At 42.1% G+C, this 26,748-nt stretch overlaps 2 protein-coding genes and 1 long non-coding RNA gene across 3 annotated transcripts; 2 read left to right on the top strand and 1 right to left on the bottom strand.

Annotated features, from left to right (window-relative positions):
• Positions 1-4,791: 4,791 nt before the first annotated feature.
• Positions 4,792-15,582, top strand: LOC133490350 (uncharacterized). Its single transcript, XR_009792176.1, has 3 exons — positions 4,792-5,383; positions 7,557-9,448; positions 13,035-15,582. It is a non-coding gene; the product is annotated as an uncharacterized LOC133490350 (long non-coding RNA).
• A 407-nt stretch (positions 15,583-15,989) lies between these two features.
• On the top strand, positions 15,990-17,442 carry rnf208 (ring finger protein 208). Its single transcript, XM_061800312.1, has one exon. It carries the CDS (start codon positions 16,352-16,354, stop codon positions 17,126-17,128), a length of 777 nt encoding a protein of 258 aa, XP_061656296.1. The 5' UTR covers positions 15,990-16,351; the 3' UTR covers positions 17,129-17,442.
• Positions 17,443-18,786: 1,344 nt separating this feature from the next.
• si:dkey-106l3.7 (uncharacterized) lies at positions 18,787-24,867 on the bottom strand. The gene is made up of 6 exons (XM_061800311.1): positions 24,118-24,867; positions 21,632-21,766; positions 21,001-21,148; positions 20,830-20,912; positions 19,457-19,545; positions 18,787-19,266 (listed from the first exon to the last, which is right to left on the bottom strand). Exons 1-6 carry the CDS (start codon positions 24,829-24,831, stop codon positions 19,167-19,169), a joined length of 1,269 nt encoding a protein of 422 aa, XP_061656295.1. The 5' UTR covers positions 24,832-24,867; the 3' UTR covers positions 18,787-19,166.
• Positions 24,868-26,748: the final 1,881 nt, after the last annotated feature.

Raw genomic sequence — 26,748 nt, 5'->3', positions numbered from 1 at the left:
CGATTCCTGGGTCTTAAAAATGTCTTTGACTTGCTTTTGTCAAAATACCCACTTTACGCACACTTTTTTGTCTCTCTGAAGTTAGGCTGTTTTGAGGGGCAGCCCTGTCTCATGCAAGTGACTGACTGTATGACTGAATTACTGCTGGGACAATGGCAAGCCTGACGTTTGTTACCATGAAGACCAGGGACGGAGCTACGGCGTAGGGACTAAGTGAGCAGCTTCTACTTGTGGAAGCGGAGCCCAGAATGTGGACAAAAGTGAGTGTCCATACAGGCACAAAAAGTATTTTTACTCGAGGAGGGAGCACTTCATAAACAACACTTCAATCACTTACAGGTAGTCTGTGTATGTAGTGCTTGTGGACGCATAGCCAAACACAAACAACCCCACAGCCACCGCCTCAACAACTTGATGCATCAATCAAGTATGTGCTGCAAAAGGGCTTGTGTTGCATTGCAACCTTCCCCTGTTCAGAGATAATTTCACAACCTTAATGTAGATGTCATCTTTCACGCCTCTTTGTAACAATGTATTTTCTGTCCACAATATGTACATTTATGTCCTCAAATGAATGCTGTTTGTCTTTGTGGTGCATGTAGAGAGCTGCTTCTTCACCTGAAGAGTTAGCCCGTCTGTGATTGTACATGTGCCTGCTCAGTGGTCGCTTGCTTTCCCCGATATGCAGTGTACGCTACATCAGTGCATTCCTCACTGCACTTGACAGCATTTGGTGCACTGGAGTTCAGCTCTAATCTTACAACTGGAGCTTTGTTTATTCCTCTCGGCCCCCTCCCCATGTCTTTTTTAAAAGCTATATACGAAAGGTGTGCTCTCGCAAACAGGTTCAACACGATCTTTTGATCTGTTGTGCAACAGCCTTCCTTAATGTTAAAAGGAAGTTAAACGGTCAGTACTTACTGCAATAGCAGAGTAAAAAAACATGTAATTAAACATTCAAATGCTGCAGAAATGTGCTGCAGCACTGTGACACCGTCTTTATTAATTCATCATTCCAAACACTCATGAATACTTGATTGAGTAGAAACATGTGGCGGGACTTGATTTGGAACATAGCATTCTTGTCCCGGACAATAATGCTATGTCACTGGATGAAATAATGACTAGAGTTCTGAGAACTAGTTATTGCGACAATGACAGTGTTGACTTCCTGAGGTGCACAAAAACGAGACTGAGTAAAGATGTTGAGATTTCACTGACATATTTCTGTACTGAGTTCATTTTCTCATTACCGTCTGCTAATTAGCTTGGCAGGAAGCTGCAGGACTGAACAACAGGAGGCCTCATGGTTTACTATATACACAATGGCTAAGGCTTTTTGTAAGTTATGCAACTAAAATGATTTATGATATTTTTCCTCCTAGGATCTGAGGATTTTTTATTTTTTGGGGGGATGAAAGCTTAGAGAAATCGTATTATTATCTGTGTTATGCAATATGAAGCAAAGCTAAAAAAATAAATAAATAATAATAATAATAATAAATGCTGCCTTAAAGTTGGCTGCTTAATATATTTATAGGAAATAGGACAGGAGAAAATAGTGTTGGAGAGAATTAGTGTTTTTGACGTGGACATATTTAAGCCTATTCTCATTTTAATTGTGAGCCTCTGCTGGTTATGAATTACGTCGGTACTGTGACCACAGGTACCCTTGTAAATGGTTTATTGTATATTTCAATGCATTTTGCTTGTCAAAAGTACTGGAATTCAGTACTTAGTAAGTAGAAATACAGATACTTGTGTGAAAAAATAACTCTGGTAAAAGTACTGAACTGAAGTCACCCCTTAAGAAAAAGTACTAAACTTATAAAAATGTACTTACAAATGTACTTAAGTAAAATAAATAAATTAATTAATAAAATAAAAAGGAAAATTGATATTTTCCGGCCCAATTATAAAATACATATAGGGAGATATTTGTATTTCTCCAGATGATTGCGATGCTTTTTCAGGTGTCAACAATGGACAAAACAAAAATAAAAACAGGTAGGCTTTAATGAAAAGACGAGCCTTTATATGTACTATTCAAATGAAGTTATATACAACATAAACAGTTAAGGATAAAAAAGAGCTAGGTTTATTTCAAACATTTATTTGCCCACTGAAATGTTTGAAACGTGACATCATTTACTGCAAGTGAGCCACACTTTAACAAGCTAGCTTTCTAAAAAAAAAAATGACTATAGAGAGCCTGTGTGAGAAAAAAACCCCAGCTCTGTGACAACGCCTGCCATTTGAAGTTACCTGTTATATAGCAATTAAGGTCTCTTTTAAAAAAAAAATTGCTAGAACAGGTCGTCTCTTTTCCCAATTGGAGGGTTGGCAATGGGCTAAACCTTTTAGCCAATGTGGCTGAACAGTATAAAAATCTCTGAGCCACACTTGTGTGTAGTTAGCCACAACATCACGTGTGTTTATGGTGAAACCTTTAGCCACACTTAGCCAGTCCTTGTCACTAGAAGCCACTAAGCTTATAATAATGTGGGGCTAATTAAAACTCCCTAGTTATCAATCAGGACTAGGGCTGAACGATTTTGGCAAATGCGCTAATTGTGATTCATTTTTACAAATATCGCCATTGCAATTTAAAATGCGATGTTGGGGGTTAAGTTTATCTTCAGGATTATTCACTAAATGCAAGAAATAAATCATTCTATAGCATGACCAACATGACATTGGATACAGCCACTACAGACAATAACCAAATCTTTCCTGTCGCCCAGGCCTAAATGTTATGATGAATTCATTTAAATAAGAAATCTTTATTTTAATATTGACTTGTACAAAGAAAACCCATCACACTAGAATATTGACTGATTGTTTTAACTTGATACCTTGTAAACATGTAATATAATGATTCTCCTGCCAATAGCAGCCAAGGAAAGAGATCAAGTGGAGGGTGACACAAGTGACACTTTTCATCACCAAAATGTGAGTATAAAAACGGTTGAAATGGTAAACTATATTAAATGTTGATTAATGTTCTTATCGATGACAATAAAAGTGCTGAGGTGATTGACGTTATATAACAATCATTAAAAAGGATCTTAAGGACGTTATCTAGCTGTTCTCCAATTCAAGCTTTATAGTTGAATATTGTAAATCTTTGGTGGTAAATATTAGCTCACGCACACCAGATTGAGTATCTGCATCGCGCCTTTTACGCCGTGTCGTCGCTAACCATAGAATATTTTAAAAGTAACGAGCTCTTTTTAAAATGTAAGGAGGAGAAAGAACAGATATTTGTGTTCAAAAGTAAGGAGCAAAAGTAAAAATTCACCAGAAAAATAAGTACTCAAGTACAGATACCACAGAAATCTACTTCAGTAACGAAGTATTTGTACGTCATTACTTGACACCTCTGGCTAACAATAGTCACTGATGGTGTGGTGGTACATTCGTCTGACTTCGGTACGTGCTGCATGGGTTCAGTTCAAGCTCAGTGATGGCGTGAATGGTTGTCTGTCCTCGTACGTGCCCTGTGACTGACTTGCAACCAGTCTGCCTTTTGCCCAAAGTCTGCTGGGAAAGGCTCAAGCTCCCTGCGACCCTAAAAAAAATGGATGGATAAAGGGATGATCTGGGTAAAGGTGAATTATTATTATTTTTTAAATCATGCTAATCAACGTGGTATCCTTGGAACCATGGAACTTCCAGAATCATAGCACCTCGCGTCTGTGTTCCATACTTCATAGACCAGAAAAAAGTCTGCTGACTAACAAAAAATATTGTAAAAACAAAACCAAATACGAAGCTGTATGAATTGTTTTCACTTTTATTAATAGTTCAGCCTTGGTGGAGGCCTGTGCTCTACTTAATGGCCTTCAGTATGATTATTATGACATTGCTAAAACAACAAATTGAATGGTGCCTTAAGACTTTATTTTTTTCTTCCCATTATTAACATTACCTTTATTTACTGATTGACTGGGAATAATCACATGGTTTTAGTCTCTGTAAGTTTAAGTTGCCGTGTATGGTCCTTGCACTGTAAAGGGCTTCATAAAGTGTTAAAAAACTACATAATTAAAAGTGTTTACACCCTTCATAATGGCCCCCATAATATAAAATGACTTTGGAACTACTTTGTAAGTGTAAGCTGTATTCATCCCTCCATCTGTTTTCTATAGTGCTTGTGGGTGAGAAGGAGCCCCTCCCAGCTGACTTTGGGCGGGAGGCGGGACTGGTCGCTAGTCAATCGCAGGGCGCATATCTGCAAACAACCGTTCATCCTCACATTCACATCTATGGACAATTTAATGAACCTGCCATGCATGTTTTTTGAATGAAAAGATGAGAAAACACACCCCAAAAAAACGTGGCATTTGAACCATGAACCTTACAACAGTGAGGCAGATGTGCTCAACACTAACCACCTTGCTGCACTTTAACCCTTTGTGTTTTTAAATAATTTATATCATCATTATCATTAAGTTATAAACTAGAATTAAAAAAAAAAAGGTGCTCATCTTACAACATGACTCATATGTTAACCATAAAGACATTAGTTAATAACACATTTTTAAAGCATTTATAAGTGTACCCTTAATGTAAAGTGGTGCTCCTTGCAGAGAACATTAAAGTTGGATGAAATGCATTTGGTTGAGCTTGTAGCATGGAGTCAGCATCTTTTTTGAACATGATTTGTTAGTGAATTTATGCTTCATTTCATTCTCTCGCCACTCTGTAGATTGGATCTGCATTTGTGCCAGTTTACTGAATGCGTGTGTGTCAGTTTGAATCTATGTGTGTACATAGCTAGTTAAGGAGGGAGGGTGTGGGGGTTGGCTATTAATGTTCTTCAATGGGTGAAATATTTTTTCTGGCAACTAGAACACGCGACACTGCCTGCAGAGCCACTGCAGTGTGCGCTGCAGCGAGGGGATGGGAGGGAGTGTGTGATGGAGAGATAGAGGGCGAGGGAGCAGGAGTGAGAGATATTGAAGGGAGAAAGGAGGGAGAAGTGAGGAGAGTGCGCATGTGCAGCGGTGAGGTGCGCTCGCCTGGAACCGACGAAGAAGGAGGAATAGGAGGAGGAGGTGTTGTTGTGAGCGGGGCACAGGAGAGCGGGACGACGAGAAAAAAAAGCGAGGTCCGACTAGATTAAAGACCCAGGCCCAGGAGGACTGAATAAGCCACACCAGGGAGGAAGAGGAAGGATGGAGAGAGCCGACAGAGACGCTCCGACACACACCGGAGGAGGCAGAGCGACGGCGTGAAGGACAAAAGACGAGGGATGCGGACGTGCCTCCACCTTGCCTCCTCCATCTTAACATTCCTGCTGCCGTCATCCTGCTGGGAACCAGACCTCGCATCCCCAAAGCAGAGAAATCTTCAAGACAGGACCTGAAAGAGGCTTAAGGTGAGCATGTTTTCCATCTAAGAGGGATCTTCTCGAACCGAATGAGGCGCTGGGGGGCTTACATGGCTGTTGCATCATTGCGCATGCATGACTGGTGATAACCCTCCTTGGGCCATTTATGAAAAAAAATATCAAATGTGTTTTAATATCGATTACAAGAATGCATGGGTTGAATGTTATTGTTGTTGTTTAGCCTGATGAACTGCTGTCGTAGGCTCCATGTGGCTCACGGGCAGCATGTTTCCCAGCCGTGCTGTGTTGGTTGGAGATCTCGAGTAGTTATGACATATGACAGACCTCTTAGACAGTGTGCATGAGGTGTGTGTGCGTGTGTGTGTGTGTGTTCTGTGTCCGACATCCCGGCCCGTACCTCGGTGTTGCAGTGGGAAATGTCACGATTGCATAACCGGGTCTCTTGAACGCACCTCTCTCTCCCCTGTGCCAAAAAAGCTTCTCCATCTTGAATATTGTGCACATCAACAAGGGCCGTGCGCTTCTCGAGACGGCGGGCCTTTTTGGAAAAATCAAGTGGCCTTAATCAATCAATCCACCACCGGCGTACTGCAGAAGCCCATCAATCCCCATGAGGTGGCGGGTGATGGTTTGGGTTTTTTCATTTTTCCGCCTGCGTGCACCTCTGCCATGTTGTTGCCGCCGCGGCTACGAGAACAATGAAGAGCACTTAGCGGAAATGAGTTGCAAAATGGCCGAAGTCAACTGTGGATGGTGAGAGATAGAAGCGTTTCAAAGTAAAAGCACCACCAGTCTTGACACATTCACTGCGTTATCTCCATACGGTAAACCATGGGATTTGGACTCAAGGTCAGCGGATGTTACATAATCAAAATACAACATAATACCCTCCGCGCTGCTTTTTTACCAGCCGAGGCTTGAATGTGGTCAGTTGGCTCAACATAGCTGACATATATGCCCGCATGCCTCCAATCTGTCGGCGGCATGCGGTCGTCTCCATGCCGACTCGTATGACTAGACAAATATGAAAAGGATGTGTAGGAGAGATAGGTTTCCATTGAGAGAAGACGAGACAGTGTGTGTGTGTGAGAGAGAGAGAGAGAGAGAGAGAGAGCGATGGGGTCGGCATGGAGACAGACTGATGACTCATTCAGAACATTCAGAACCCTTCTCCACCCGCCGTCCTCCAATCGCAGGTGAATCAGCTCGGAAAAGATGACGGATGATAGTGAGTGTGTGAGGATGATTGGAATGTTTAGCGGCCTTTTCTCAGGCAACAGTGTTCTCACAAGAATTTAGTACGAAATCATATGGAAAGATCACAAATCTTACAATATGTCCGTCCGTCCGTCCAGGGGTCAAGACATATGCAGGTTCGAGATTAAGAACGTCGCACAGTAAACTAGTAAAAGCGATGCTCAGTTACTGCCGTACTTACTATTTTTCATTTCCTTTTTTTTATGGCCTCAAAGTGCTTTTCGTAATTATAATTTTGCTACTCCGTTAGCGTAGCTTAATGAGTTCCATTGTACAAATTTGAGTTAGCTCGCCTCCATAGGAATGAAACTCCATTGTGAACTGAAGACCTCCTGTACAGTTCTACCCATTAGATCTGTAACCAACAGGAAAACCAGTGAGCTGTCCATGGCTACAAAAACAAGCAATTGTGAAGCTAAGATAAAATGCAAAATCAGTCAGAGCCATTGCACAAACATTGGCCATACCCTTTAAAACCATTTGGAATGTCCCAAAGAAGAAAGAAACTATTGTTGTTGGCACAAGGTTGCAGGTTTGCATGGTGGAGTTGATGGCAAAAAGTGGTGGAGCCAAGTGCACGGGAGCAGGGAGGCAAGTCAGGAGTGCAGGACTCAGTCTCAAAAAAAGGCAGACAAGGAACTTGGAAAAAATAGAAATACTAAATTAACAAAGTCACCCCCCCCCCCCCCCCCAAAAAAAAAGCAAGATACAAAGTAACACAGGGAAGAAAACACTCACCACTATAAAGTGCAGCAATAACATGACGTGACGTGAGACAGCAACAACGAACCGACACAGACTGTACAATGGGACAAATATGGAAGAAAGTGTCAGTCAGAAAGTCCACATACTTTTCAGAGGTCATTTTCACACCTTCAGGGACGCTAAAGGGGCCAACATTCATTAAACCTTTTGGAGAGTTTCTGCTTGAATTTCTTTGCAGGATGTCGGAACAGCCGCCCAGGACTGCTGTTTGGATGTGAACTGCCTCCCATCCTCAAAGATCTTTTGCTTGAGGATGCTCCAAAGGTTCTTACTAGGGTTGAGGTCAGGGGAAGATGGGGGTCACAACATGACTTTCTCTCCTTTTATGCCCGTAGCAGCAAATGAAGCAGAGCTATACCTTGCAACGTGAGACTGTCCACTGATGATTGCCGTGCAAGCCTGGATGGTCCAGATGGGTGGAGTAGTGGATGCTTGGTGGAAGGCCACCATGTCCCAACAAGGCTGCGACGTCAGCAAGGAGGTGGCAGACTGGCGGAGTCACATATTTGGCCGGAAACGTGCCAGGGAAAGCGCTTGTTGGCCCCTTTAGGGTCCCTGAAGGTGTGAAAGTGAATAGTACTGTATATGGACTTTCTGACTGATCAGTTTCCACCTTGGTGCGAAAAGAAGAACAGTGCTTTCATTTAGAAAATGATCTTCAAGTATGACAATGCACCAACTCAAAAGAAATTCAAGCAGAAACTCTCCAAAAAGTCACAATTTTAATGGATATAAGAATTGTGAAGTTGCTATCAAATAAGGGGCCCTATGTCAAAATGTAACTTGACTTATGATTTGTTTTAAATTGAAATAGCTTTTGAATCCAGTAAATATGACCTCTTAATGCTGCAAATTCAATAAATGACTATTTTCAGTTCTTTAAAACCTGTCTAATGTCTTGAAACTCTGTTGCTTTATTTTTCAAAAAATACTATTATCATTGGGAGGTTTGTTCAAAAATATTTGAATTATATTCCGGCTGGTCGGCACGGTGAACGACTGGTTAGAGCGTCAGCCTCGCAGTTCTGAGGACCCGGGTTCAATCCCCGGCCCCATCTGTGTGGAGTTTGCATGTTCTCCCCGTGCCTGCGTGGGTTTTCTCAGGGCACTCCGGTTTCCTCCCACATCCCGAAGAAATGCATTAATCGGAGACTCTAAATTGCCCGTAGGTGTGAACGTGAGTGCGAATGGTTGTTTGTTTGTTTGTATGTGCCCTGTGATTGGCTGGCAACCAGTTCAGGGTGTACCCCGCCTCCTGCCCGATGATAGCTAGAATAGGCTCCAGCACGCCCGCGACCCTAGTGAGGAGAAGCGGCTCAGAAAATGAATGGATGGATATATTCTGGCTGTTGATGACTTGAAAATTATGCCAGCTGTCATTTCCATCAACTATTTAGGAAAATCAGAAAAATATAACTTGCCTATTAATTTGGAACACAGTGTAAAGAGAGAGGAAAAATCAGAGTGTCCGCATCAATAGTTTTAAAAAGTAGAAGGAAAAAAAGCATTCTACTAATACCAGCGCATTGATTTTTTTGTAAACAATCCCACTAAACTGTCATGAGAACAGGCTTGAGTATGCATGAGATGATGTTTGTGTCTGATATCTGCTTGCCATGCGTTTGTTTGTCAGCTCAATGGAATGAAAAGCATGGGTCACAATGAGGGTGACAATGCTGTGCACATGGAAATGTGTAATAAGTGTGTGTGTGTGTGTGTGTGTGTGTGTGCGTGCGTGTGTGTTTGTGTGTGCATCCAGTTGCCATCGTCCTAATGTTTGTGATGACAATCAGCATGTCAGATGCCTACCTTGATTTCATTAGCGTCATGATGGCCTGGCACATGCACCCAGAGAGGAGGCTGCAAACACGTCACCGGGATAGCTGCAGGAAAATCTGCGCCGGTTTGCACTTTTCACGCGGTAGCCAGGGTTGGGATCAGCTCTTTACATAACAGCAGGGGGCTAACGTCGATTAGGATGGAGGCTGCTCCAAAGCCGGCCCATCTGCAGGACGAGGCTGGTCTCTTATCAGCCTGGCTCGTGTCGTGTTGTCTGCAAATCAGAGAGGGGTAATTGCAACTGCTTTGTCTCCTCCTTTGTCAAACAATCCTGATGCTTTATTTCCACCTCCCAGATAGGTGCACCTAATCACGCTATTTATAGTCACACACACAGAAAAGTGTGATCTCACTACATTTTATTTTTCATGTAGATGTGTCTTTGTAGTCTTCAGTCATATTCTCACAGTATTTGAGCTTTACAAAGTTCACTTAAGTCTTGGCTCACACGTCTTAATTCATAAATCAATTCCTAATCGAGCCCTGAACTCATCTCCATCAAAACCCAAAAACGGTGATTCTCAAAGTGCAGCACATGTACCACTAGTGAAAAGAATCACGGCCCAAGTACAGTTCAGTTGTATTTAACTTTACGTTTCAACACATGTGCGTCTAATCTTCAAGAACTGTTTGTTTTAAAAATATATATATTTAAATGTACATAAAATACATTTGCAATAAATCATTATTTAAGTACCATTTTCATTTTCCCAGGGCTCCCAATCTAAAAAAATTCACAACCAGAACAATTTGTCCAAATTTCCATATTTTGAAAATTTTGTCAAGAACATTTCCGTGAGATAGTCATAATCATAATCGTTAATAAATTATGGCTTCAATATTTGCAATTTTAATGTTTTTATTACATCAACCTTGTAAAGGTGGATGCAGTCATAGTACCAGTGTATGAGATTTTGACGTTTATTCATCCTAAATATCTGTGTCTGTGGATTATTTCACCTTTGCCAATTCTGTTTTCAAACCTGGTAACAAAAACCACACCAAAAAAAAGGCAAGTCTGTTAATAGCAGATTTAATTAGATTAAAGCAGGCAGGACTTTCTTTACTTCTTCCCGACCTCTGGGGTGGCGGGGGCATATTACCTGGCGGGCTTCTTGGCGAGCATTGGTGGTGGATTCGCCCATGTTCCGCTGGTGCTGAAGTGGTGTCAGCTGGCGTCCCCCTTGATACCCCGTTCCAGCTTCTGCTGGAGGGCGGTGGGCCCCCATGTTGCTCCACGACCCCTGTCCTGCATGCTTCCCTCCTGTCCCTGTCCTGTCCTGTCCTATATTGTCCTGTCCTTCCCTCACAAGGTGTAGCACTACTAACCCATACAACACTCAAATCCATTATGTCATTGTACTGGTTATATAATGCTTTACTTTCCTCATCTTGTTTATAGTTAGCGCTTTGTCTTTTGTTGTCTTTTCTTTATATTATTTAGTTACCTTTCCACTCTCTCTCCTTTGTTTTTTCTATCACTCCCCTTTAAAAACTTTGTCCTGTTCGACTGAAGGACTTGTAATTCTCAAATATCCATCACAATACAAAGAAACCACAGTGGCAGCTTAAAAAGTCCACTGTGACACAATAAAACTGTCCTGGCATAAAAGGGATACAGATCTTCTGTTTTGCTTGACCTAAAAGCCAAACAGGACCAAAAAAATGAAAAATTAAAGCAGATTAGTCAGATCCCAAACGTCAAAATAAATACTCAGCATTCTATTTTTTAAACAAACAAATAACATTGCAGATAGACTAAGCTAGATGCACAATAGTTCTGGTTTCTATTTTGTGCAATGTACTTCTTGTACGTGTACAAGAACCGATACTTCTTCTACCTGTACAAGAGGTACCGGCACATGTAAGAAGAAAAAAATGTAATGACGTCTTCTCTTGCATATTTACTGTATATATCCTATATCCACAATATCATCTAGGAGAGGTGGCTGTGGAGTTTTTGACCAGCTTGTTCAATAGAATTCTAGCATGTGGGAAGATGCCTAAGGAATGGAGGAAATGTGTGCTGGTACCCATTTTTAAGAACAAGGGTGATGTGCAGAGCTGTGGGAACTACGGGTCCAGTTGGAACGGGTGGAGGAAGGTGTCAGGTGTGTTATGTGACAGAAGAGTCTCTGCTAGTTTATAAAACAGTGGCGAGGCCAGCCATGATGTACGGATTAGAGACACTGAAGAGACAACAGGAAGCAGAGATGGAGGTGCCGGAAAAATGTATTCCCTAAAATGAATACAGTTGCTGTTGAAGACGTTATGTGAGAGTTATTTAGACACCATTATGAGATTAGGATTGTTTTCTTTGGGTTGTTTGTGTTTTAGAGTACCAGTGATAGTAAGGAAGAATTTAATAAGCACAGAAACAGAAACGGAACTTATTACATAGGAAGGCGGTAAGCACCACTCTGACCTGGCTCCTTCGTACAAAATCGCTGACAAGAAGTCATCATCAAGTCATCTTTGGTAACTCTTGAAATCATCATCTGTAAAACAAAAGACATTGTAGACATTTAATATTCCTACAGGGGCTGTGTCCATGTCTGCTGCCATAGGGCTCCGCCATTCACATGAACCGGAAGCGCTTTAAGTTCTTTAACTAGGGCTGTCACTATCAAATCTTTTTAGAATAGATTCTCCCATTGATTATTGGTTAAATGATCGAATAATAAACGACCCACCTCCCCACAATGTTTTTTTTTTTCTTTTACTACCAACATGCATTTTATTCTCATTTATGAGGGATGGACTTTGATCCTTAAACTGCATATGTTGGTACTGAGTGTATGGTATAAATGTGTCGTTCTGAATTTGAGACAGCAAAATGCTAAAGGCTCAACTGTTAGTAATCGCGATTAGTATGAGCGCGCTAGCGATTACTATGTTTGTTCAAAAAAAACGCTAGCATTCCGCTCACTTATACATCATGTTATATGTACATTACACATCCTACACTGTCTTAAAAATCACTTACATATTGTTTTTGGTGAACTTTATCAGTGGCCCAACACTGCTTCCATCTGCAATAAATGTCCATGTGACACATGAGTTTTATTTTCTGTTTGTTTGTTTGATTTTTTGTTTTTTATCTCAGCGGAGCTTCGAGGCAGAAATTTGGCATCGACCTATGTATTTTTGAAGTCGACTTAGCCGAGTTACTGGATTTGTTTTTTCCCCAGCCCTAGCTTCAACCTGTTTTGCTCAGTGTAGAAGTTAGTTGCACATAAAACAACTGAATGCACACCACAAAGTTATCTTGTGTGTTGCATTGATTTGATGAGACTCACCTCCCCGGCACAAGAAGTAATTTTCATGTCCGCCACCCGTCTTTAGAGTTAACATTCCATTTTATTTTTGCAGCAAATGGATAGCTTGTCGCTCCATGCTGGACCTTATCACATGCGTGGGAACGGGAGGGGGAACAGACATAGGCTATTTTGGGGAATGTTTTACAGACACACAGTTAGTGAGACTGGGTGTGGAGTGGGCAGACAAACAGATGCATGGTGGGAAGATAAAGGGAGGGAAGACGTGTCTAATATGGCCGCTGCATCATGTGAAAGTGAAGGCCTGTCGCTGTTGAGGGTGCAGAGAGGAGGGCTGCAGGAAGCGTTGATGTGTGCATGCTTACACAAACCACAAATAGAAACCTGTACTGCCTTTTTTCTTTTTCTTCATTCGCCATGTAGGTCACCTCCTCTGCTCGCTTATTTCGCCTCAGTGAATCATCTCTTTGCACAAAATGAAGAACTGAGGTGCCGTCCTAGCTCTTCATTTTTTGTTTGTTTGTTGCATTTAAAAACAGATCACCCGCATGCTTGACGCTGGTGAACCCTCGCGTAGGACAGAAATCCCTTGGGATCCGTTCCCATGCGTTTGAGAGCTCCGAGGATGACGGCGCGTTGACAGAGAGCAGGAAGCATGTCTGCCACAGTCACCTGCTCTCACCAGACGTCTGTTTATTTAACATCTTCACTGTCACACGAATGTCTTTCTACATTAAAAGAGCTGTAGCAAACACATGCTGCCTCTGCAAAGTTATTAATGCTCTTTTTCAACAGTGTTTCGTTTAACTATGTCCACAGATGGCAAAAGTAATCACACCTTGTACTTAAGTAGAAATTCAGATACAGCGGTACCTTGACTTACGAGCTTGATTCGTTCCGTGACCAAGGTCGTAACGCCATTTAAAATTCCAGGACAGGAGTCACAAAGCATATGTTTCAAATACAAACTACAAACTACCACTTTTCCCCTTCGTTGTGGGCCACAGTCGAACCAGCACATCTACAAAGAGATTCTGTGGCGTTAGTTTCGTTCAATGTGAGAGAAGAAGCCAGAGTTGTGGCAGAACCACTCATGGCTGCTTCACCATGACAACGCGCCTGCGCACAATGAGCATCTGACAGTTCCTGAATAAGATCGAGAATAAGATCACCGTGCCATAACAAACTTCTTCCTCGCCCGACCTGGCTCCATGTGATTTTCATTTCCTCTTTCCCGAGCTCAAGGACATTATCAAAGGGACTCGTTTTAAAGATGTGGACCACATCAAGATCGCCGTGAGGACGGGGATGCGGAGGGTCCCGGAAGAAGGCTGGGAAAGCACGCAAGACTCCAGGGGGATTACTTCAAAGGAGAAAACTTGGATTTGAAATATAACTTATAGCAGAACAGTCCTGAAACCTTTCTGACACACCTCGTACAGTATATCTACTTCATGTTCTCCAATCCCATTGCAATGAATTAAAATTCAATTCATCGGTTGTTATGTGTTCATTAATGAAGAAGAATAGCACTGTTTTGTATATAAGAAAAAATAACTGAATAAAAGCAAATGAAGACATAAACTGGTTTTATAAAGCGTCATTGTTGTACGTTGGGACAAGCTGAGTCACAACAACAAGCGTGAGTTTTGGACTACTGTAGCTAAATGCGTTGGCTCAGGTTGTTATGCCTTTCGAACCATGTGTTCCAATAGCTTTGCTAACATTTTGAGCTTACTAACAAAAACAATGCTAAATTAGCTGATCATAACCACTGGAAAAAAGAAAAAAAAAATCACCTGTTTGTGTTTTTTCAGATTAGATGGCCAATGTTTGAAGGTCGGAAGCTAGAGGGGTTTTTTTTTGACACGATGTACTCACCACGAATCATTCTTGGAGTCTGCAAAATCAAATCTTTTACTTCAATTAGTTTATGGATGGGCAGTATTTTGCTTCTGCAGATCTGTTTTGTCATTGACGCTCCCAGGTCATGTTCGCCACGGTGCTGCTGTCCTTGTTTTACTGCCTTATAAATGCCAAAGATGTCAAGATCTCAACTGCGGTGGACTTTATTTACTTTACGCTCTTAGTTTACATCTTTTTTTGTGTCATAATGTCATTCGTGAGGATTGAAAACAGTAACGAGTCTATATTACAAAGTAAGGAGTAGAAAGCACAGATATTTGTTTTCAAATGTAGGGAATACAAGTCAAAAAATCATCAGGAAAAAAAGACTTGAGTAAAGCACAGATAGTTGAAAAATCTACTTAAGTACAGTAAAAAAGTACTGTATTTCTACTTTGTTACTTCCAACCACTGTCAATGTGTAATCTTGTTACTGTAGTTCCATTCTTTATTTGCAGTATATGGATTCTAAAAACAGTTGGAGACGGTTCGAAGCAAATCTGTTGCCGCAATTAAGTCAAACAATAACTAGTCTGCCCCTGGAGCATGAAGTAACTCGATCGTTGAGTCATGCTAAAAGAAAACATTTGTACCTGGACCCAGGCCAAAGTGCTCCTTTTATCATCCGATCAACGCTGCGGTGTGGTTTTACAATACTACATAAAGCACAATACACTGCGATGTCATCGAGTCTCTCACACATGACCACTTGACTGTCCCTTGCTTTCAGGACAAGTACAGTACATGTCCCGGAAGCGAGCATCCCTTGATTTTGCAACGCATTCAAGTTTCATTTATAAAGTGAAAAAATGGCTGGTCTCCGACTTTGTATAGGTTGGAAGTATACCAGGACAACTACAGTATAGTACTCGCTCTTCAATTTCTCATCCCAATACAACGTATTTGAATAGTAGGGTTAGAGTTAGGCTTAGGGATAAGATGGTCTATTTCTTTACATTAACTTTGTAAATGACTCACTATTGTGTATTCAATATAAAATGCAATGGTATGATTTTTACCACAGCTTTCTCTGCACGATCTACAGCAAAATTTCCATCGGTGATATTTGCCTCAGTCGGCACAGATATGGCTCACGATAAATGTCACAAGACTTCATGCCTGCTGACAACCAGCAATGTGTCCTTGTGAATCCACATGTGAGCAAAACCGTTCCTTGTCTTGTGTTTTCACAGGTAGATGCACCAAAGCTATCTGGAGGACACTTTATCACCGTCTAAAAAGGGAGACGAGCACGGAGGCCCACACTTTGAGACTGTTATCGAAACATCAACTCCCACCTCGTAGGAATTCACGGAAGGGAATCTTTCCGACCACTAGGACGAGCCGCAAAGGACACCTCCCCCCAAATATGAGACCACCCACTTGGCAACTAAAAAGGGCGTCAACCAGGGTCTGCTGAGGGAATTTAGCAGAGCACAGACAGACGTAAGGAACACATAGTAGTACAGTTTCACTTGGCCTGACACTGGATTCACTTTGAGGTACTTGGAACTTGGATCATTCTGCCCTGTGCATGCAGACATCAACCAAACTGTAGTGTGTGTGTGTGTGTGGGTGGGTGGGTGGGTGTGTATAACTGTGTATTTAAGATTATCTATTGGTGCTGACTGTGTGAATATAATGTTGTTTTAATACAAAAGTAGCCAACACCAGTCTAAGAAGCTGGAGTGTTTCTTCTTAAGCATTGAATTAAGGTGCTCTGGCTCAACTCTTTAAGCCGGCAAGCCCACATAAGGACTCAGGCTGACAGGAACATCAACCAGGGTCCGGACTGGGGTCTCTAAAGGCAATATGGATGGAGTCATTCGTCCACATGTGCCCTCTAATGGCTGACTTTAACACAACAACGCTACCCAGTCCTCTTGCCCAGAACCAGGCAGGTGTGTCCACTCCTCTTTAGAGCCTCTGTGTGTCCACTTCCAAATTCCGAATGTCCTGCCTCAGGCGTCAGCCCGTCACCATCCCTATGGACACGGTCAAGATCATCCAGTCCGAGAAGTTCCCCAGAGAGTGCACGGTGCCCGTCACCCAACCTCGCTTCGCCCCGCCCCCCAGAGTGGCATGGGACGGTGGCGGCGAAGGGGAGATCATAGTCAACCAGGCTTGCAGCGACCTTACGCTTGACATGACGGTGGCGACCCCCAGGCCCATGGCGTCCCCCCAGCTCCCCGTTGTCCGCAGGGAGCAAAGCTTCTTAGCGCAGCGCAAAACCAGTGCCAACGAGATCTGCTACCACCAGTTTCACTACAAGATGGACGACGTCATAGTCAACCAGTATGTGCTACGCTCCTCCTCCACGTCCTCGTCCTCGTCCTCGACCTCTTCGGGGGCCCCCGTGCCCTGCGAGCCCCTGGACTGCCCCACCTGTGGCCACACCTACAACTTCGCCGGCAAGCGCCCTCGCATCTTGTCCTGTCTGCACTCGGTGTGCGAGGAGTGCCTGCAGATCCTCTACGAGTCGTGCCCCAAGTACAAGTTCATCTCCTGCCCCACCTGCCGCCGCGAGACCGTGCTGTTTACCGACTACGGGTTGGCAGCCCTCGCCATCAACACCAGCATCCTGAGCCGGCTGCCCGCCAACCCCAACGGGCCCGTGCAGTGGGGCGGGGACGTCGACCGCAGCTGCTACCAGACTGTGCGCCAGTACTGCCAGTCGGCCTGCACCTGCCACATCGCCAACCCGCTGTCCTCCTGCGGCATCATGTAGACAAAATGCGGGCGCCACGTAACGCTGCTCAGCCACACCTTTGTCGACTATAAGCTCTCCCCCTACCCCTCACACACACACAGACCGTCAATAATCCCTCCACAGATGACTTATCTCTATATATTTAATAGCACAGATGGATGCTGTGTGGGACTAATGGATGCCGACGATTCGATAGATAGTAAATATATGTATTTTACGTATGGACTGGAATCCTGTTCACCCTCTCTTGTTTGGTTGGATGTGTTTGTCATCTCTTTTCATGGGAATGCCAGGGGAGGTCAATCCCCCCCCACCCGTCTCCTCAAGGTGAATAAAGATTAAATTAATGACAAAACTGTTGCCTCTTATTGATATCTCCTAATTCTAGGGTTAGGCCTAGCCCACCCGAGGGCGGTGATGCCCCACCACTGCGCCACATCGTTGTGCATTTATTGTGCATTCATCTAACTGTGCCAGCGACATATAGTGACAGACAGGGCAATTGCTCATCCACGAAATGGCAGAAGGTACAAAATTAATGACATTCATGCAACGGAATAAGTTATGGCACGCACGCACTGAGAGGTACATTTGTGAGTAAATTGGGATGAGCTCATCAGTATTCTAGTATACAATGAACCATGTTCCAGACCCATATGCAGTAAAGGAAAACCCGCAATAAAGACCAAAACTTTTTTTTGCATGAATGTATCTCCCCGGAACATGCAGTAACACACACAACATCGTGGAGCCACCACATGCAAAAGTCTCATCAAGACGTCGTCATCTTGAATACCGCGCAAGGGAGCGGTTGGCAACATGCGCTCTGTCAATCATTTCATCAAATTACGTGGCTTGATAGCTGCTGTAACTTTGCTTAGCAACAGCATTCAAATGGACTCTTTCATGTTTATTACCCACTTCTCTCCCCAGATGATTAAAGGGAGGTATGGAGTTCCCTTTTAAGAATTGATTCATTTTACTTGATTTTATTTTAATATTTAAAACAACAGTAAGAGTTTTGTTTTGTTTTTTGCACCAAGGCTTCCCCTAATGGGACATCCACTATATTGATGACTGATGAGCATGTGCTTTTTATTAGGAGACTCATTTGTTCTTAACCAAATTTCTGGTAATTTTCTTTAATTGAAGGAAGTGTCAGCAACAAAGATGGAGTCAGATGATAACACTTAAATCTTTGGTTTAGCATTGCTTCTTAAAATAGCCATTTTTGTTAGTGTGTGTCAAAGTGCACGGAAATTTAAACCAGTGGCTCTGTTAACTTTTTACACCGTCCCACTTCAATTTAAAAAAAAAATACATTAAAAGACAGTAGCGTAGTGGGTCTTGGTGGTGTTCATCAAAACGAAGGTTTTAATTCTAAAAAGTATTATTTTAAGCCACAACAGTTTAAAAAATAGCACTGCACTTTAAAATTTAAAAATATGTACTTCAAGAATGATTTAATTAAAACGCATTGCACGAGTTAAATAACAAATACCAAAAATACCTAAATACATGTTTAAAAACAAACAGTTATTAAAGTTTAAATGCAAATGTATTGAACTTAAAAGTTAAATACTCTTGAACTGTACTTGGGCTGTGATTCTTTTGCACACCACAAGATCTCACTTTCAATTACCATATAGACCATAAAATAAGAAATAAGGTTGGTGTTTTTTGTTTTTGTTTTTTTTAATCAGCAGATAATGTTTTTTTTTTATTTTAAGGGAAAGGCTCATTCACCGTATACACAAAAGTCTTGAGACAATCAGTCAGCGGCACCTGTCTCACTACTTTTATCTAGATAGTATAGACAGGAAAGTGTTGTAGGTTGCAAATGAACACGATGAAATAATGACTATATTCTGTCAATATTGCATATGTTTTACACACCAAATCAATATTTGTAAATAAAGGTATTGTATGTTACAAATGTACATGTTACAAAATACTGTAATACAGTAAGAATGTAAGACAAATGTGTATATTACAATGACTGTATGTACGTTGTACATTATCCTGAGACGTCTACAGCTAAAATGTTCCTGTCGTGTCACTGTGTGGTAGAAACAGGAAGAGTTTTCCATCTATTCCTGAACAGTTGGCTTAGATGTCGTCGAGCGGTGTTTCTTTCAGAAGACTGCATCATTTGGCTGCAATAAAACCACAACAACAACACCAATGTGAACAGAGATGAGATGAGAATTCTGTGGACAACAGGAAGCAGTCACAAGGGTGGCCGGATGCCATGTTGGAGCAGCACTGTATCGTCAGGCACCATATGGCAGGGGCACGCGCCCCACTAAGAGCTTATTTGCACTGGTGAACAATGTTACAGCTCACCTATTTCTATCTGGGAGACTAGACTCGCCTCTCTTTTGCGACACGATCTTGATCTTTCGGTTCTTGTTGCCTTTAGGTGCTCTGTCCTCCTTTTTAGAAGAAGAATAAAACATGGGAAAACGAACATGAACAACATAAGATACATAAACATACACAACATAATCAATAAAGCACAAAATAGTAATAATGACGTGTTCATGTGTTTGTAGTATTCCCACAGGTGAAAAAAAATCACTCGTATCACCATTTAAGTGCGACAAATTGAAAATATTTTTTTCTCGAGCCCTTGGATAGTCATGACTTTTCCGCCCCTTACAATATTAATAACCCCGTTACCACTGAGAACAATACCACCCTAATAATGTTTAATGATTGTAATATTAATCAAGTAAAAGACTAAATGGACCAGGATTAGGATGATTCAACAACAACAAAGATGATATTACTAATTTTTGAGGCAGGTGTTGTTACTAGCAATATTCATTTATGAGAAAAAATCTAAATCACAAAACATAATATGAAAGGATTGACTGGCATATAAAGAATTAAAATGTGAGCATAATTTTGTAAAATTATTACACAATTAAATACTATATATGAAAGAAAGCACATGATTTGTAAAGGACAAAATGGTACCATTTACCATTATAACATCCATCCATCCATCCAACTATCCATTTTCTGTACCGCTTATGCTCACTAGGGTCGCGGGCGTGCTGGAGCCTAGCCCAGCTATCTTCAGGCGAGAAGCGGGGTACACCCTGAACTGGTCGCCAGCCAATCGCAGGGTACACATAAACAAACAACCATTCGCACTCGCATCCACACCTACGGGCAATTTAGAGTCTTCAATTAATCTACCACGCGTGTTTTTGGGCTGTGGGAGGAAACCGGAGTGCCCGGAGAAAACCCACGCAGGCACGGGGAGAACATGCAAACTCCACACAGGCGAGGCCGGATTTGAACCCGGGTCCTCAGAACTGTGAGGCAGATGTCCGACCCAGTCGTTCACCGTGCCGCATAATGGTAATGTGTTGCATAAAAATTATTTAATCAGGCATTGATTACAATCTTTATTATGTTTATCAATTTTAATAATTAGTTTTTGTTCATAGTAATAATAATATAATAATTGTATTGTAAACCTATTTATTACAATTTAATATTATTATTATCGCTGTCATCATAATCAGTGTTATTATTATTATTAGTAGTAGTAGTAGTCGTAGTAGTAGTCGTAGTAATAATAATAATGCAATAATCTTTTTTCCCCAAAATGATATCAACAATTAGCTAAAATAACTTCATGATGAAACCAGTGTCTTCGTTTTATCGTGATAGTTCTTATTGGGTAGATTGTAACAGATATCTACCTGTATGTTAGTGTCCTTAGCTTGCTTGTCCAGTAAGTTGAATGTACTCATTTTCTGCCTGCTGAAGCCTAGGTTTAAATTTCCTGTTAAAAATCAAAAATCAAAAATACAGTCGAACCTATTAAGCACTACAATATTCTATTCATTAGTCACTAAAATCTAAAAACTCACGTAGATGTATCGATGTATCTGAAGCTGATCTCTGACGAAAATTTCCAAAAGGAGATTCTTTGAGTAGTTTCTTCTTCTTGGAAAAGTGCTCCAGCCTAGCACCATGAAAAGAAAGAGGCTGGTCTGATGATTGACAGCTGTTGCAGGCCTGACAAAAGGTGGAGGAGGAAGTCATTAGTAAACAGGATGGCATCCACATTAAGAACCCATGCATTCATCCATTTCCTGAGCCGCTTATCCTCACAAGGGTCGCGGGAGTGCTGGAGCCCATCCCAGCTATCGGGCAGGAGGCGGGGTACACCCTGAACTGGTTGCCAGCCAATCGCAGGGCGCATATAAACAAACAACCATCTGCACTCACATTCGCACCTACGGGCAATTGAGAGTCTTCAATTAACCTAGCATGCATGCTTTTGGGATGTGGGAGGAAACCGGAGTGCCCGGAGAAAACCCACGCAGGCACGGGGAGAACATGCAAACTCCACACAGGCGGGGCCGGGGATTGAACCCCGGTCCTCAGAACTGTGAGGCAGACGCTCTAACCAGTCGTCCACCGTGACGCCACGTTAAGAACTCTTATTAAAAAAAAAAAAAGTTTTTTTAAAAAGCCATGTGTGCTAGGCTCGCTTACTTGACTGTAAGTCCTGTCCACGTGGTAGCCATCATTAGCACGTTGTTCCTTGGCGATGTCCTCCAACCTTTGGCACACCTGCTCCAAGTACCTAAACCCAGGACTCAGGCCCGTGGATGCCACCTCACCGTGGTCCTGAAACGTAGCATGCAGCAGGAATGTTACTAAGAAAAGCATAATTTACAGCTCATTAATTTTTTTCATTTTATTTATTTTTTTCTGTGGATATCATTTGCATTGAACCCTGAGCATCAAATTCAGTTTGCAAACTCATCCATCAATTAGGGTCACGGGTCAGCTAGAACCTATCTCAGCTGACTGGGTGAGAGGCGGGGTACACACTGGCCAATCGCAGGGCACATATAGATAAACAACTATTCACATTCCCACCTATGGACAATTTGGAGTCTTCATTGACCCTAACATGGATGTTTTTCACCGGGTTTTTCCCACATAAAGGCAGCGATAACATGCAAACTCTGCACCCCGAACCTCAGAACTGCGAGGCAGAGGTCCTAACCACGAGGGCATTGAGCTGCCCCACACAGGATGCAGTAAGTTTTTAAAACCTATCCACATGATTCAGTGTGTGTGTTATACCGAGTAAAAAGGGTAAAAAAAAAAAACAGGACTACTTAAACTTATAAAGGCAACCTTTGCAGTTAGAGGTAGCTTTAACCACTCCCCTCACCGACTAAGTTAAATTGTGTTTTTTCGTGTGTGCTTTTGTAGGTAATAATTACTCTATTATGTTCTTAGATCCCGGCAAAACTACCAACGCCTAAGCCGTGGTGGAGTTCTATGGTCTTTTAGCACTCATGGTCTATAAAAATAAATATGCAAAGTAAGCTTATATTTTGTAATCAGTGTTTCTCTGGCAGTCTGACACGACAGCTGCAGGTTACTATCTTCAACAAGTTTAGCCTGATTGATAACATCATCCCCCCCCTCCCCAAAATCTTTGTGTACCTGCCCCTGTGTTTAAACGCAACAAAAGAAGATTTAATTAAATATAATTATGGTTTGTAAATTACTGGAAACTAGGTCGTGCGGTGTCGCTCATCGAAAGTTCAGGCGCTTGCCTCTGAACTCGCAGAATCATAAAGTGAACGCACGAGAACAAAGGCAGCACCGACAGGGCATTGTAAATACACAGTGAGGTTAGTTCAACACTAAGTGTGCAGTTCGGTGGGTGACAAACAAACTATAGGCATTAAAGTTACACATACAGCAAGAGAAAATGGAAGAAAATGTGAAATTGTGTTCCTCCTTTGCAGCTATAACAGTTTCTACTATCCCAAATAAGTATGGTAAACTATTTGCTACATGTAAATTCTAAAGTGGCATTTGCTTACCGAGTTTAACCATGCGGCGCCCAAGGACCAAAGCCAGAGCTTGTACCAGCACTTTGACGAAGGACAATAGCATTAATGTACGCAGACAAAATCCACACAGGCGTGGGGAAAACAACACCCCAAAAAAAAAGGGGTGTTCAGAGCGGTACGAGCTGGAATCGAACCAGGGACCTTCAGGAGTGCTGTGTAATTTAGCGACCGCTAGTAGTGTGATGGGTTACATAGCTGACTTGGGGCCTTGGATCATTACTTACTATAGTAATGACTTTACTACTGCGTGAGCAAAGGTTAGTGGAAGACTATGGCCCACTCCAACTGACAGTATGTACAAATTGACATTCAAGTCAGAAATAGAACTCCAAGGACTGCCTCAACTGTTTCAACACTATGTGGCCACTGGTCATCAGTGTTAATGGTCAAGTACATGTATTGTTTTTGCATTTTGCTAGGCATATCAATTACAATTGGACATAGTGACCTGCAATGTAAATCCATCTAAAGCTTGATTGATTGATTAATTAACTCATGAAAACTTAAAACTAGAGAGAACATCCCAGACTTACTGTTGAAATTTCCCTTCCATTGCTCCCACTGCCTGTGGCCACGAAGTCATGTAGTCAGACTGGTTTCTGATCTCTTGCACCACAGACAGACTTGTGTCAGCAGTGCCGAGTGAGTACTAGCATGTGTGTGGTGTGAACACAACTTGTAAGTAAAAATGAAGAGTAGTACCCTGTCCCCCCTTTTTCTTTACTTTTATCTTTACGAGGGGACAAGTCTAAGCATGTTGTTGTAGGATTGATGTAAACTGCTTCAAACTGCTCCTGGCATCCTTTAACAGACTAAAATAAGCATGTTTGGTGGGAGAGAGACCCTAGCAGCCAGTACAACCCTAAACCTACCCCCAACCCTAACGCTAGACCCAAATCCTTACCCAAACACAACCCTAAACCTAGTGCCTAATCTAACCCCAACGCTAGACTTAACCCCTAACCCAAACCCTAGAATCTAACACCCTAACTCAAACCCCAACCCTAACACATGCCCCTAATCCAAACCCCGATCCCAAGCCCCAACCCCAGTCACCTAACCCAAAACTCCAACCCTAACCTGAGATATCACCGATCTTACCTGCATTAGCTCCATCCTGCTTGTCGAAGGCAGCATCTGCTTGCTCATCTCCGATATCGGCCACGCCGGTACTGATGGGCTGGCGGGCTTCAATGAGCAAAAACTCTCGGACCTCAGCATGGCGGGTCTGTGGCGGGAAGCTGTTTGAAAGCGTTGATCAGCTGCATGGGCCTCAGATAGTCGCCTGGATTCTGATCTCAGGAGGGCTTGCTTCACTTTTTGGTTAAAGACTGCATATCCCTGAACTCTGCTTGGACTGGTAGGCTGGGAGAAATCAGGTGGTGACAGATAAGATGGCAGCGAAGCAGATCGAATTGAAGAAAACTCCATGTAGCTGTCATTCCCTTTCCCTGACGCAAAAGAGTCCATCTCTGCCATATCCGTGGACAATGACGAGGTTGGAAAGAAAGTGTCAGTGCTGGCTATCTCCACTCCAGAGTCCACTGATTCTGTTCGCACATTTTTCTCCAAGCCCGAAGAAGAAAACGAAGAACGTGTGGGGGATCCTTCGGGAATATCCTCCAGCAACTGCGGGTCTGGGCTTTGCTCAGCCACCCAGGCCTCCATTAGGTTACCGAAATTCCTGTACAGATACATTAGCCCCTGCTTCGGTGCCAACTTCAGCGGCGCAATACAACTGGAGGAAGAACGTGAGCGACGATCCAGTTTAGAGAATCTTCTTGAGGTGAGTTGCCCAAGTAGAATTCGCAACATCACTGCCTCCCCACCTTTGTCACCACGCCTTCTCCACATCGCCCGTCCTACCTCACAGTAAGAGCCGCATGTTCACACTCGCACCTTGCGGTCGCTCACATGGGAAAACAATGACTGCAGCCAGTTCCCCATGCTCCTTGCGGGACTCACGTATAGCCGTGAAACACGCAAGGCAGAATGTGGCTCAACTCTGACAGAAGATTTAGATTTAAATATGGGAACTACGTGTACTGTAAAACTTTTTATTTGAGAAAGAAAATGGTGAGGCATCAATCATGGTCCAATAAAACAGTTAAACTAGAAGTACTCTCCTCTCTTCTCTAAAGCATACATTTAGTCACGTACACGCACACACAGAAACACATACACGCAAACGCGCGCACACACACACAAACACGAAGGATAATTTAGAGTTAATTTAAGCTAACGTGCGTGTTCTTGGAAAGTGGGAGGAAGTCAGAGGTCGTGCATGAACAGGGAGGACAAACTTCACACAGGAGGGCCTCAGCTGAGATCTGAACTCAAAACCTGTCAATTGATATATACATATGAGGAAACCTTTGAAAGTCATTCACTTCTTTAATTGTAAATTTGGTTGTAAAAATATATTGAATGTTCACCTTCCATTAAATCTGCATTTATTTACATTTTTATGTGAAAATGTCTTCGTGAAGGAGATAAAAATACAACATTGTGTGTCAACATCTAAGCAGATACGTGGAGATTTGCTTTAGTGCAATAGTGATTGTGAAAAGGCTTGTGTGTGTGTGTGTGTGTGTTTGATGTAGGGAACTCAGATCATATCAGCACATAGGAATGTCCATTCTACAAATTCCTACTGTCACACATATTGTCACTGCTGTTGTGAAATACAGTTTCAGTCTCCTTGAGCTTTCGTTGACAGCAATAATAATGCAAATGAGTCACAATGACAACCAAAGTTAAATAATTTTTGAAAATCTCCCTTATTTCAAGATATGTTTTAGAAAAAAAATCTCCATACGCATGCTAATTAATTCAGTGAATGTCAATTCCTCAGACTGCAACCCTGAAGGTCTTTCCAGAAAAAGGCACCATAATTGGCAGAAATGGGAATTATTTCTGTAAATTATTCCTATTTACAGGACGTCTATGGTTTATAAAGGTACTGAAATACGAGGCTTCGGGGTTACAAATGGTGCACCATCAACTAGTTTGTGCAGCTGCGTAAGAACGCATGCTCAGTTACCGCTGTAATTAACGTTTTTCATTCGAATGGTTTACATTTATGGCGTAGAAGTGTTTTCCACACTAATATTTACCGTAATTATGACTATACTAGTACGTTTTCTGACTTGCGCACAAGTTTGTGTTACATAGCCGTCAAAGGAACAGAACTCTGTTGGAAAAAGAGGACCCCCTGCATCATATTTGTAGGAGGAACAAATGAAAGAAAATAAGCAAAATGATCAGAGCAAAGGTAATAAATTACACAGAAAAAAAATGTGACGGAGACAAAAAAAAAAGAAAAAAGAATTTCTAATTCCTGGAATATTGTTTTTTTTTCATAATATAAAGCAGTGGTAGTATAACTCATCTAAATTGCGATAGTTTTAGTTTTATAATGACTGAGGAACTATTGGTTTTGTTTGAAAAATTCTGATGAATCTGAATTTAATAAAAGAATATAAAAAATATTATATTAGTGCCTTTAAAGGAACTCAAGGACACGTAACAATAACTAAATGTATGCTGTGTGTGTGTGTGTGTGTGCGTGTGTGTGTGTGCGCGCGCGTCTATAGATGCCCAGCGATTGGCTGGCAACCAGTCCAGGATGTAACCTGGTTCTTGCCCAAAAGTCAACTAAGATCTGCTCCAGCTCCACCAGCCTTAGGAGGACAAATGCAATAGAAAACAGAAGGATTTATTAAAACACCG

The sequence above is a fragment of the Phyllopteryx taeniolatus genome, chromosome 15 (assembly GCF_024500385.1).
Source record: "Phyllopteryx taeniolatus isolate TA_2022b chromosome 15, UOR_Ptae_1.2, whole genome shotgun sequence".
NCBI classification, from domain to species: Eukaryota; Metazoa; Chordata; class Actinopteri; order Syngnathiformes; family Syngnathidae; genus Phyllopteryx; species Phyllopteryx taeniolatus.
This window is presented reverse-complemented; position numbering and strand designations above follow the sequence as displayed.

Coding starts and splice junctions, on each gene's coding strand:
- rnf208 (XM_061800312.1), top strand. CDS start 16,352: ATGTCCTGCCTCAGGCGTCAGCCCGTCACCATCCCTATGGACACGGTC.
- si:dkey-106l3.7 (XM_061800311.1), bottom strand. CDS start 24,831: ATGTTGCGAATTCTACTTGGGCAACTCACCTCAAGAAGATTCTCTAAA. Junction 21,767..24,117: donor GCAGGATGGAGCTAATGCAG/GTAAGATCGGTG, acceptor GCTACGTTTCAG/GACCACGGTGAGGTGGCATC. Junction 21,149..21,631: donor TGGACAGGACTTACAGTCAA/GTAAGCGAGCCT, acceptor ACCTTTTGTCAG/GCCTGCAACAGCTGTCAATC.